This window comes from Meriones unguiculatus, chromosome 6 (assembly GCF_030254825.1).
Source record: "Meriones unguiculatus strain TT.TT164.6M chromosome 6, Bangor_MerUng_6.1, whole genome shotgun sequence".
Lineage (NCBI taxonomy): Eukaryota > Metazoa > Chordata > Mammalia > Rodentia > Muridae > Meriones > Meriones unguiculatus.
This window is the reverse complement of record NC_083354.1, coordinates 39,986,446-40,000,385: the sequence shown is the minus strand read 5'-3', so window position 1 is coordinate 40,000,385 and position 13,940 is coordinate 39,986,446. Positions and strand designations below refer to the sequence as shown.

General features: G+C 41.9%; 1 protein-coding gene across 29 annotated transcripts in view; it reads right to left on the bottom strand.

The window, feature by feature from the left end:
- Positions 1-4,646: 4,646 nt before the first annotated feature.
- The window catches only part of Arpp21 (cAMP regulated phosphoprotein 21), a 159,942-nt gene continuing 150,648 nt past the window's right edge, over positions 4,647-13,940 (bottom strand). For all 29 annotated transcript variants that reach the window (XM_060385151.1, XM_060385157.1, XM_021653910.2 and 26 more), the window contains 2 exons: positions 8,092-8,240; positions 4,647-6,955 (listed from right to left, as the gene is read on the bottom strand). In XM_060385151.1, the coding sequence (XP_060241134.1) occupies positions 6,698-6,955; positions 8,092-8,240 (407 nt within the window). In that variant the 3' untranslated portion in view covers positions 4,647-6,697. The remainder of the gene's footprint in view (positions 6,956-8,091; positions 8,241-13,940) is intronic.

Here is a 13,940-nt window from a genome sequence, read left to right as displayed (position 1 = left end):
CTTTAAGAAAACGTTAAGTTTCACTATAATTCTGGTTTGTTCCATGATACCAATGGTAGCTGTGACATGATAGGATATCTCACCTGTTTGTGTTTGCCTAAGATGTTCGAACAGTGACCCCTTTCATATATAGCCCACGTTACTTTTGGAGGCATATATTTCTTTTATGAACCATGACTGATATCGTATTAGTTTATGTTGGAAGATTTTCCTAAGCTGCTATTTGGTTGGTTTTCTTTGCCTGTTATTTGGGGTCAGGTCACCCCAAAATAATTGTGAGCTTTCCAGGATGTACTCCTCTGTAGATTTCTCCTCAGTTGCCTCCCATTCCAAACACCCCAAATTATATTCCATGTTTTCTTGTGTTTCTTTGCCCTATAGGAACTACTCTCAGCTGGGGTTAGGACATATTCATGCCCACCTCTGCAAACCTGAATTCCATGTATCCAACATGGGGCAGGACAAAGGCCTCAGAATAACAGATAACTCATTTCCTTCTTCAAACCCTTATTTTTATGTGATGAAGAACATCATCTGAAGAAGATGAGCCCCATGGCTAACGTATTTTTTATTTACTGAAACACTGACAAAATTTATTCTAAAACTTCACAAGCTTCTTAAAGGCAGGGCATTCTTTGAACTCAAGGTCTTGCAAGCACTGAGTAGTATCCTATCAACTTGTAGAAAGAATTCTCGTTCTCTTTTTCTTACTCTTCCACATCACAGTCCATCTCTGAGGGAAGTCAGTGCAAGAATTCCAGCTGGAAGCTGGAGCCAGGACAAAAGCAGAGAGCCTGAGGGAACACTGCTGGTTGGATGGCTCCCATGGCTTGCTTGGCCTGTTTTCTTACATCACCCAAGACCACCTGTGCCGCACTTGCACCAGCCAGAGTGAGCTTGGTCCTCTCACCAATTGCCAATAGAGAATATTCTCCAGGGTCATGCCCACAGGCCAACCTAATAGTCTTATTTCCTCAGTTTAAGTTTTCCCTTTCTAGATAATCCTAGCTTGTTTCCAGTTGACAAAAACTACCCAGGGCAGTAAGAATGCAGTGAGAGCATCATGGATAAATTACATCATAAGTTACTCTCTTTGCATTTGATCACATAGAGGGACGAAGAATCATCAGAAGCAACTACATTCGTGTGCATTTATACCTACATGACTAAGCATCCATAGATATAAATGTATAGATAAGTCCTTCTACATGAAGAGTTCAAAGGTGATAATGCAGAAATATGGCATTACAGCTATTACTTCATCCCATGTCATGGCACAAACGCAGCCAGGCCAAAAGCTGTCAGAAGTGGGGGTGCCGTCTCACATTTAGAGATAGAAAGTTGTTGCTACTAAAATTAAAGCAAGGGATAAATACTTTGTTATTTTAGCATTTTCATATATAATATTTGAATATATGCAAATGGGAGTTATATATGTATATGAAAAGGTCTTCCTATGTAAATCAGGTTGGGCCTGAAGTCAGACATCTCCTTGATTCTGCCTCCTACAGTATGAGCCACCATGCCTGGCTTGTAACACACACTCACACACATACACACCTGTTTAAAAATGTGATTTTTTTTTCTTGCATTAATGTTTGTGTAGCATATGTAGGCTTTGAGTCCAAGGAGGTCAGAAGAGGGCATCAGAAAACCTGGAGTGAGAGTTACAGATGGGTGTAAGCTGCCATGTGGATGCTGGGAATTGACACCAGGTCCTCTGGAAGAGCAGCCAGTGTGCTTAACTGCTGAGCCATCTCTCCAGCTCCCTCTCTCTAGCTCCTTATAACTTTTGTCCTTTGATATAGTCTGTGACTGAAGATGGCTTTTTGGCAAAACTATGAAAATTATGGCAAAACATATGAAAATTATATGAGTTAATATAGTAAAGGTTTCCAGAAACCACATAGGTTTTAACAATATTCACTGACCTTGATCACCCTTTGCCCTCTGTAATGGCCTTAGGTACCACCTACTTCACATAGCAGCCGAATGGAGCATGGAGCAAAAAGTGTTCTGGGCTCAAGGAGATGGCTCAGTGGCTGGCGTGTTTGCTGTACAAGTGTGAGGACCTGATCTTTGATCTGAAATCTCACATAGAGCTGTACGTGGTATCGAGTGTCTGTAACGGCAGCATGTCTGTAGGGAGATGGCAAGGGTGGGGCTCCTTAGGAGGCTCCTCAGGAGCTCTCAGCTTAGCTAGCCTGTCACACTCAGCAAGGAGCTAGAGACCCTTGTATGTACGGCAAGGCCTGACACCTGAGGCTGACCTCTGCTCTTCACACATGTGCCATGGTGTGCACATGCCTGCTTTATTATTTTGGGATTTTCATATATATATATATGTGTGTGTGTGTGTGTGTACATAGACACATATATACATACAGACACACACATATATGGATCTCATATATATATATATATGCGATTAGGTTGGGCTTGAACTCAGGAACCTGCTTGCCTCTGCCTCCTCCAGTGCTAGGTGTGAACCACCAAGCCTAGTTTGTTAAAACAGGAAGCATGTATGCATGCAACCTCCTCGCCACACATATAAACATTACATGTGTGCAGATTTTAAAAAGATAAAAAAAAACTGTTCCAAGGAAAATATTTTAGGAAACAAGAGACTTATTTTTCTATTCATATAAAATGCTGTGTCTACTACAGTTTGAGACTCCCCAAAGATCTATTTCTGCTTTCACTTTGAAGGTGAGGCATTTCCTGTATGAACTCTGGTTTGTAAGTGATCAAGGCACCTGTGGTGTGGGTGCCAGAGAACAGGTGAACAGTGGAGCTATGTGTAGAACAAAGGAAGGAGGAGGATGGAGAACACACGTATCCATCACAATTTGACTGTTGTCAAAAGTGGGATCAGAATCTAAGTATGCCCCCCTGAAAGCTCAAAACTCCATTTCTATTGCTTCCCGCTCACTGTATTCAATTTTTCCAAATCACCCTTGTAAGAATGTGTTTTTCACAAAGGGCTCACATTTCTAATGGTGATTTACAGCTCTATTCCAGTCTTCAAATTATATTCGCAGTTATGTAACCTTACTTCTGTAAAGCTGGTGCACCCTCTCCTGCCCCGCCTCATGCCCGGCAGAGTTATATTAAATAACAACAAGCTGATACGCCAGTCAGAACATTGACTAGCAGGTATCAGAGCACAGCCAAAAGAAAAAACAAATCCACAAGAGTAAGGCAACGTACCTTAGTGTGTTTCTATTCCCGTTTTAAATGGTCCTTAAAAACTACAATAAAGCCAACTGTGTAATCAAAGTTTATGTAAGTCACCAGTGTACCCTTTTGCATTCCCATAGAGGTGTGGGAGGTCATTAGAGCCTTTAGTTACGTGTTTATTTTTCTAAGTATCTGTATAGTAATATCTTTATATAGTAATATCTCCACCTAAGCTTATAAACTGAATAATTCTGCAATTAAAATGTGATGGTGATAAAATTATTAACCAAGATGAAAACCACTTTGAATATTCTCTTGGCAATAAATTAAATTCTGAATAAACCTCACTTACAAAACAGTTGTCCTACCCAGCCAATTTAAATATTCTACTGCAAGAAAATACTAGCTACAAAGCATGGTGGTACAGTGCACTTACTTCCAGCCTGGGAGGCAGAGGAAGAGGCAGGTGGATATCTGTGAGTTGGAGACTAGTTGGTCTACATAGTGAGTTCAAGGATAGCCAAAGCTGTATGATAAGATTTGTCTCAGAAAAGTTAGTTAAGGTAGGAAGGAAGAGGCTTGACATTAAGCAATACTGAAAGAAACAGATACATATAAAGACAGATACATATATATTGCTGTCTTTACCATTAGTATATATAAGACTTAAATTTACAGAGCCTAAGGGGCTCAGCAATTCTAAGGATCATTAAACAAAAGCCAAATTTTCCCAGAGTTCTATGGAAGGACAGTAAGCATTCCAGCTCATATTTGGAGCATCTGCCTTTAGAATCACTGTCAAGGTCTGAAGACCAAATAGGGAATATTTCTTAAAAGTGAATCTGGACTGGTGAGATGTTTCAGAGGGTGGAGGTGCATGCCATCAAGGTGGGAGACCTGAGTTCTGTCCCTGGAACCCCCTCTTCCCAACATGCACTCACACAATCACACAATAAACAGACAAATACATACATACATACATAAACAAAGAATCTGTAATTTAAAAAGTGAATCCATATAGGCCAAGACCCTCCCTCCACTAGGGAAAGATATTAGCTGGAAAAATGTACTGTCTTTCCTCAGTACAGTTGTTGGTTCAATGGTTCAATAAAAAAAAAAGGAATATTCCTTTGTTTATAACACTTTTCATGGTCAGGGATTAGCTTCATGAAAAAAAAAAAAAAAAAACAAGCCTAGATATGGGAAAATGGAGAAGACTGCACACAGAGCGAAGTTAATTAGAATAGCACAAAAGCTCCCTTTGAAAGGAAAAAAGGAAACACTAGACAGAAAGAAATGATAATCTACTAAGTAGGGTTTTTAAGTGCTTAACTCTACCCAGAGCTAAACAACATGAAAATGAAAAATCCAAGGTAGAGAATGTGATCAAATGAAAACCAATGAGAATTTTCCTGATACCATTCCCACAACTCATTTTTAGGCAGGAAATATAAACAACGAAGCAATTATTATGCTGTGGTATTAAGATGAAAGCTACGAGGTTTTATTCCCTCAAATAAACATCATTCTAAGGATCAATTCTCAGAGTCCAGAGTTCAGTTATTAATTTTTAAATGTTGTCCTAACTCAGTTTTAACCACGAGCCCCTTGGGGAATTATACATTGGGGGATTGGAGAATCACACACTTCTTATATTTGCTTTGCAGATGCTCTAGCTTTTGTGATTAAATCATTGCTATATACATCCTTTTTCAGTTGCCACGAAAAATGTCTGTGCCTCTGAGTGTCGGAACCGGCGGTGCTTTGAAGTATACATTTGAGTATAACAGGAGGAATCAGGCTTGGCCTCTTGTATATTACTATAAACAAATTTACCTTTAAGGTACATGGTTGAACTCCAAGAAAGACAGAACAAGGCTAGATGTAGGGTGAGTATTTTTAGTGACAACATTTAGCATTTCCTAGTAGGTACAGTATAGTTATACATATCCAATATTTCTAGAAGTAAAAGCAATGACACGGACATCATCTTACGTTCATGACCTTTATAATAATATCAACCGCAGGGGTTATTAAAAGTGCTTGCCTATAGTATCTCTAAGAAGTCATTCAACTCTAAATGCCCAGAAACAACTTTTCCATGCAGTGTCCATGAGATAACGCCTAGAAAAAACAACAGTGACACCAATAAAACACGAATAAAACTGATATTGAACGTTCGGGCATAAATGAGACTTCTATCTGATTTCTCCCCCAAGGCACAGAAAACATCACAGAAGAAGGGATGGAAAGAATGTAAGAGCTAGAGGAAGAGGTGGATTTTCTTGGAACACTATCTTCTAGGCATAATGCAGTGTGGCACAACTGAGCCCACGATTACCTGCATGAAGGGAGCTTATCAGTGTCCTGCAATGGGAGGAGGAGGTTCATAAGTCCCTGCTCCTCTCTGAGGATTTGTAGAAAGTCAGTGGCTAATGGGGATAGACTTTTCCTCTAAGGAGATAATTGTGCAAGCTTCTGGAAATAATCCCCTGTGCTTCTGTAGGAAGCCCCAATGAAACTCATTGGTTTGGAGCAAGCCAGTGAGCAGCAGCAGTAAGCAGGCCCTCCATGGCCTCTGAGTGAGCTCCTGCCTCCAGGTTCCAGCCCTGTTTGAGTTCCTGTCCTGACTTTCTTTCGTGATGGACAGCAATGTAGAAGTGTAAGCCAAATCAAGCCTCTACCACAAGAGACAGAGAGAGAGAGAAGAGAGAGAGAGAGAGAGAGAGAGAGAGAGAGAGAGAGAGAGACTCATTGATTCATTAAGAATAAACAAATGGAAAGTGCCATGAAAGCAATGGCACTAAGTAAGAAGAGGGAGGGTACCAAGGAGAATTTGAGGAGACACTGAGGTTAAATGTGGTCAAAAGGCACTCTATAAAAGTATGAAAATGTCAGGGTGAAGCTCGTTTTGTGTAATTTAACATCTGCTAATAAAAACATTAACTAAACTAGCAAATAGCATATTGAAAGAGAGACTGAAGCAAACGTGATAAAAACATGACCTTCCTCCATAAGGTCAAATAAGCTTTTATTTTGATTAAACACTACAATACCATATATATCCATTTAAAAAAGAAAACTCTATAGTGTATATAAATTATTCCTTCCATTCCTTAATTCTTCTCTTTTCCATTACAGCTTTGGTACAGTGTGATTTAGTTTATATATTTTTAAATACTTTTAGCATCACAAACTCAACACAAAGTACAAAACTAATTCGAATCAGGGATATTGTAATCTACACAGTGGTATTCAGTGGTAGAAAATCTTACCTTGATGAATTCATGTCACTAGCTAAGCTAGAAAGGCATACCTAGCAGACATGACAGAAATATGCACCATTAACCAGCTAATGAGTGTAATAGTCTTTGATTAGTTTGTACAGAATACCAGCAGCAATCATTTGAGTGTTGAGTGAATACAGAAGTCCTCAGCCAGTTGTCAGTCTCCTTCCTCTTCCTCTGAAGGCCATGAGTTAACGCCCGATGAGGTGGCCTGCAGGCAGCCTGAGCGCTCAGAACTTCACCTGCCAACCAGCGTTGCTCATGCTCGCACAGTTTGTCCTACAGCTAGCAGACATGACAGGAACCGCGCTGGAGGGGCAGTGAGCACTAATCAGCCGTAGGTTGTTCTGAGGGCTTGGCGGTGTGACGTTACAGTACACAGGCATTCCGGTGGCTGGGAGCGACCCTTGGCCTGCCTGGTTGGGCAGCATGATTGGCGATTGGTATGTCTGCTGGGGCACTGCTTGAGAACCTTGGGTCATTGGCACCTGTGCAAGACACAAGCAAAACTGCACGTGAAAAGTCTGCTTTGATGTTTTCGGTGTTGGGCTTAACAGATATCTAGCCCTATCGCTATCATTTATCAGCTATTTCACTTGGAGAAAGTCACTTAACCTGTCTGCCCGTCCAGCCTTTGACACTGTTACGTGTACCATTATCATGGCTTGTGAACATGTCGTGCTGTACTTCCAGGTATCGTAGGACCATAGGTTGCACATACATGGAGACCATCTGGATAAGGACATTTCTGTGGGAGAACCACTGGAAGTATGCCAGGGGCAGATCCTGGGACGCAGCAGATGCTTAGAAGCGTGGATGCTGAGGTCTCCTTCCCTTCTCCCCTTCCTCCCCTCCTCTGCCTTCCTCCTTTACCCTAGGACACCATCTGAATGCCCCTCTAGCTTTCTCTCAGTGTGGAAAACCATAGCCCTTTCTCATTTCATGAGAAGAAGCTTGGAGACTTCCTTAGTGAGGAGGGTGTTCTGTCCAGGTAGAAGGGTTGCATATAGTTTCTTTAAAGCTAGATGTACCCAGTACAGCCAAATGGAATGACCAAGCCATTTCACTCACTGCTCATTTTTTTTTTCCTTCTGGAAGGCTTCAGGTTACAAAGCACAAATTCATATGTAATATGTGCTGAAGTCTCAAGCTGCTCTGGTCTGAGAATGGAATTTTGCCCACGTCAACGTGCTTTAGATGTATGTGAGACTCTGCATATAAATGTGTGAGAACTTCCAACTACGGTAGAAATGAAGTTTGCCTGAGAGAATACAAAAATGGCTGAGAAATTGCCATGTTGGTTTTCTACCAAGTTTCAATAAAGTGCCCTAAAGTCTTCTTGGATAGAACATCAAAGAAATTCCTTCTATGACTAAAAATTTATATGGGAACAAATCCAGCACCGCATTTAAAATCCCAGGTTTTTGTAACAGCAGCATATACCAATTTCTACTTCCATATCTCAGTTCAAAGCTAACTAATGGGTGGACCAGTCAAACATCCATGACCCAACTATCCACACGCACACACATGCACACATGCACACACACACACACCTTCCTCTAGCTTCTACTGTGAAAGGTGTGAATTTGTGACCAGGGCTTTCCCGGCTGCTGGCACTCACCTGATAAGAAGACATGGCTGGGTAGGAGACCACCACCCCCTGCACTGAGGCTCCCTGCTGACTGCTCATCACAGCCTGGCCGTGAGCTGACTGCTGAACTCCCATCAGGCCTTGGAAGCCCTGCTGCCCAGACAAGACTGGCTGGTAACCTGCAAAGGAGAGAAAAACAAAAGATCCCTCTGAGTGGATGGTAAGAGGCTGTCACGGGAAGGAATTGTGACATTGCTTCAGGTGTGAGCGCTTGTTTCGAAGCGAGCCTCAGACAACTCAGTCTCCAAGCTATGAATATGCTGTCCGGGTGTTTGTTTCCTAAGAACACATTTTTTTTTTTTTTTTTCAAAAAGAAATCTCAAAGTGTGGACAATATTATGGCTTCAAAAGGTCCACTGACGTTTCCATTGCTGCATAAAACAGTTCAACAAAAATCTTCTGATATTTCTATTGTTACAAAGAATGGTCCAATGAAAACCCTCTGACATTTCCATTGCTGCATAGAATACTAAAAAATAAAAAATAAAAAACATTGACATTTCTATTGTTATAGAGTGGTCCACTGAAAACCTTCTGGTATTTCTATTATTATACAGACCTGTCCAATGAGCACTTGTGACTATGATTAATTCCTCTTTGCACAGGGGCCCCTCTTGACATCGTAAATTATAGCTTTCATCTTTGGCCTTATTAAGCATGTTTTAGTTTAAATGGCTGCTTCACCTATTTTCCTGCTCTCTTGAACTTGCCTCATGTATGCAGAGACCACCAAACAGCTTATCCATAGTATGGATTCAATTTGGCCAAGTCCTGGTGAACAAAACGACTCCCTATCCTAGGTAATTACACATCCCTTGGTGTGTGGGTGTGTGTGTGTGTGTCGGCCGTGGGGGGGGGGTGTCAGCAAGAGAAAAGCATACTGTGTCTTTAATTATGTCCAACAGTGGTCTCATAACAGAACTTCCAGTAAAACACCCAATAAATAGCCACGAACATGTATCAGATAGCGTAGAACAGATGATTATTTATCTAGTTTTTGCTCAGTTAGATGTGTCAGTCAGTAAGCCCTCTTTTCTTTCCTTTTCTCAAATGAGAGCAGATTTGATTTATTTATTTTTGTCCTCAAAACAAGCAGTTTAAAATGCATCCTAAAAGAAGATTGAGAACTGTTCTTATAGCCATTGACGAAAGCTACAACCTCTATAGGAAGATACAGTAGTAACTGAACTCAACAGCGTCAGCCCCTACTGTATAGTAAGCCGTGTCCAGAGCTTATGTAGCACACTACACTCTGAGAAATCGGGAGTGCTAGAGGAGAATCTTACTTGTGGGCACTGAGTTAAGTTGTACAACCTGATTCTAAAAACGAAACAAGAACACAGAATGTATGTACAATGTTAGCAGATGGTACCCATTGAGTATTTGTGAATGCTGCAGCTTCATAATGAGGAAAAAATAATTATAGCCTGCGCAGAAGAAAGTACTTGGTGGTGTGAACATACATCTTCATTTATATCAGAAATATCATAGAAACATGTTTGCAGAGTCACTGACTTAGAAGATCAGTTCTATTCTCCAAGTTGATTTGAAACAAGCTCTTGGTATGGAAGACAGCAGACAGGCCAAGTTGGAAGGTCTGGCCTATGTCTACAAGTCGGGGGTTGAATCAGTGTTGATTTCTAAAGGCACCTTTTAAACCTTTGTGTGTTGTCTTATTTTTTATTCCCACTGCACACCCTGTTCAGTATGAAAGAGATTTTTAATTTAGTAAGTTATGTTAAATCCTTCTAGGGACACCATATGCACCAAAATAATCATGAGCAATGGCTACCTCTCTGCTCAAGCTTTCCTTTAGTGTGCTCAGAGCTGCAGAGAAGCCTCAGAGCACCATCTCAAAAGGGCTCATGGGGATAGTGTACGTAGCTCAAAGAAAAACCCACCTGACTTGGGTTAACCACCCCCCCCCAGAGGCCAGGCCATTGTCAGCACTGCTTCCCAGAAAGTCAGGGCAGAGCTGCCTGAGAACATTCCCTTTTGCAATGGTTCCCGTTGGTCTTTAGTGTCTGTGCCCTCCATTCTAATTTCTTTATGCAGCTGCCCTGAAAGGCAGAGCATCAGGTCTGGCAGTGGAGGTGGCTAACTTGGTAAAATGCTTGCTTGCAAGCGTGAGGACCTGAGTTTAATCCACAGAACTCTTTTTCAAAAGAAGCAAAAATCTGGATGTGCAGACACATGCTTCTAATCTCAGTGCCAAGGAGGCAGAGATAAGCAGATCCTGCATCTTGCTGCCTATCCGGTCTAGTCTGATAGGTGATTTTAAGGCCAGTGAGAGGCCTTAAATTCAAAGGGAAAGTGGCAACACCTGAAGAATGACAATGACACCCAAGGTTGTTCTTTGTTCTACACATACAGGAGGGGAGTACACACACACACACACACACACACACAAAAGAGACTTATATCCTGAAAGGATAATCTGAGAGAGTTTTACCATTTCCTTATCAAGCTGTTTTGAACTAGGTTGAGTTCTTTGTAGCATACACTGTTGTCCACATGAGAAAATAACTTGATGTGGTTGTGGGAGAGTTACAATCAGTTATGAATTGTAGCCTCTCTTGCCATTTACTCTCGTAACAGAGAGCAGGCAATGTGAACTCCCTGTCAAGGTCATGCCACCGAGAGTATTATAAGAGGCTCATTTCTGGCTGAAAGCTGAGGGTAGTCTTTTAATATTTGGTATCTCAATGGATCTTTTCCTATTCCATGTAGCCACTAGATCAGTGGATGCTCAACCTAATAACAAAAATGAAGAGGAAAGGAGAGAGGAAGATGAGGTGAGAAGAATGAGGGAGAAGGTGGTCTAATGTCTGAAGCTCATTTTCATGTTTGCTGATCAGACACTTCGATCAGACACTTGGATTGTTGTGTTAGACAAGAGAATTTTGTATCAGAACAGTCTCCAAACCAAAACTATAGAGGTGCAAAGATGGAGAGAGAGAGAGACAGAGAGAGAGAGAGAAAGTGAGAGAGAGACAGAGAGAGAAAGACAGACAGAGAGAGAGGAAGAGAGAGAACAAAAATTCCATTAGAGGAAAACGAAGGAAATATTCAAGGGCAGGCAAAGCTTGTGGAGGCTGAGTTGATCCATCTCCGTATAGGGTACAGTTTGCTGCAGAGCTATCCATCCTTCCTGGGAACACAGATGCAGCTACTTGCCGAGTCTCCCTCCCCACGCCTCATCCCGGGATGATTTGTGAGAGTTGGCATTTGGTTATGCATAGCAATATGCTACCAGCTCTACACTGGGGCCCCACAGTAAACACACTTAAGGCAAATAAGGATTTATGTGGGGGAGGCGAATAGTCTTCAATTTCAAGATGAAAACCGAAGTGTAAGGGCGGCTCAATTTATATTCATGAATCCCATTCACTCTCCAGGCAAGAATTTTACATCTGGAATGGTTTAATTGTAGGTACCCATTTCTTTAAATTATGCCAGGGAAGGTGGGCTATAGAGGGTTCCTCAAGACAGGAGGCTGCTTGGAATGTGATCTGAACTCCCGCGAAGATGCAGAGAACTAAAAATAACATAGTGGTGACCCAAGAATGAACCAGCAGCTTCTGCCTGGGACAGGCTTTGTCTGAGGCAGAGATGGCAGAGCCTCTGGCAGCCTGCTTATCTTGCCTGCTCAAATGAAAAACAGGTTCCAGTTTGTCAATTGGTAGCTGTGAAATGATCATTCTTTCATATTTATGGAGGATTAGCCAGCTATAATACATCTCGCAAAATAGAAAAATAAATAAATAAATAAAGCAACACCCTTCTGCCTGATGGGCTTGCTCAGAAAACGATGAAGACATTAGCTGTTTTTATTATTTCATATTCAGCCAAGATTGATTCAATTTTATTCTTCTGAAAGTGAAAAAAGTTAAGGGTATATGGATTCCTCCTGGCCACTAAGAAGCCAACGCTCCTAGAGGAAGACTCTACGGAGTGCAAATGTCTGGCCATGTAAACCTGAGAAGAGGTTGAATGCTATGGGTACTTTGAGGGACTTGGTTAATAGCCAAGCAAAAAAAAAAAAAAAAAAAAAAAAAAAAAAAGAAAAAAAAAGTTTGTCCTGATGCAGAATGTAAAACATCTGACATGATACATTGTGGCAAATGATATTTTTTTAAGTCTTACTTAAAGGCTTTGCTACAGATACACTTTGGAAATGAATGACAGGACCAAATAGGATCTAGCACTTATGGATTTGGGTTACCTCTGCTGCTGTTGGCTGTGGGAATTTAAAATCAGGAGGGTGCACGAGAACGGGCTTCTCAGAAAGTTAGTTCTGACTGTCTTAAGCTCCCCAAGCAGGTGAATTACAGGTTGTGCTATTAGTGAAGCATTCTTAAGGTGGTAGCTGCCCTTTTCTACTATTAGTTATCAGTCTGTGCGATATTAAGATTTTTACTGCTGTCTGTGGTGATGGCTCAGTGGGTAGAATGTTTGCCATTTGAGTGTGAGAGGCAGAGCTCTGCTCCCCAGAACCTACATCTATGTGGGTTAGGCAGTAGTCTGCCTGTAATTCCAGCACATGGAAGGTATCGATACCTAGAGCAAGATGGCTAGTTAGGCCAGCCCGATCATGGAGCTCTGGGTTTAACTGAGAGGCCCTGCCTCAATGAGTAAAGCAGAGATGAACTGAAGAAGACTCCCAATGTCAACCTTAGGCTTCACACGCTTATGTACAAACATGCACCTATACAGACACTGACGCACATTTGCCACACAGTTATCCTAGAGGAACCCGCCCTTCCAAGCAATCATCTCTAGGGAATTGTCTCCTAAGGAATGGCTTGCTTTCCGAATTCAAATGCTGCTCTTTTGTCTGAGGTGTGCAGAAGGATCATGGCGGTTCCTGGTTATGGCAAAGCTGGTTATGAACATGAAAACGAATGGCTTCTCCTGGGCTGGCCCATCCTTTTGCAGGTTTCTATTGTGGGTTGGCTCCGATGGACTCTTCTAAGTCTTCTCCCACTTGGAAATCATCCGTGGGAAGCCAGCCTTACATATTGATCACCCACCCAGTCTCAGGCTGAGAGAAGACTACGTGCTTTTTCACAATGCCGCGGAATCCTAGAAACAGTCACTATCATGAAACACCTTTTATGGAAAATGATGGCTTTAAAAGAGAGAGTAAATCACTGAGGTCTCAAAGCTATTAGGAGAGACAACGAAGATTTATGTGGTGGCTTCTCACCCTGTAGCCCTCCTGCGCTCTCTCTCTCTCTCTCTCTCTCTCTCTCTCTCTCTCTCTCTCCTGAAGCGCTAGTTACAATGCAGGCCTCCCCATCTCTAGTACATCATACAATCTCTCTCTCGTGGTAGGTGTTCAATAACCATTTGGAATGTTAATTGTTTTCTCGATAGTGAACACAATTAGGTGAAGAGGAGGAGAATTATGGCCCACAGTTTCTGAGCAGAATCCTCTTCGTGGGAAAGAAAGAAAATCAAAGCTGAAACACGGTGGCCTTGTGAGAACGACTCCTACCACCCAGTTACTGCCCTACAGGCTGCTTGTGTTGATGGCAGGATAGTGAGCAGCTCCTCTGGGCGTGAACTGAGGTGAGGGGCATTTCAAACCGATTACACTCTGAAAATCTTGAAAGAGCAGATGCGGTGGGGCAAACTTCCATTTTGTTGTGTTGCCCTGACCAAAAGGAGGGGTTTTCTTGTTTGTTTGTTTGTTTTGTTTTGTTTTGTTTTTGTTTATCATCCACTGCTGAAGGGAAACTGAAACAGAAACTCAGCAGCTAGCCCCTCCGTCAAAGCAGAGAGAAGTGAACTTGTGCTGCCTGCTTGCTTGCTGC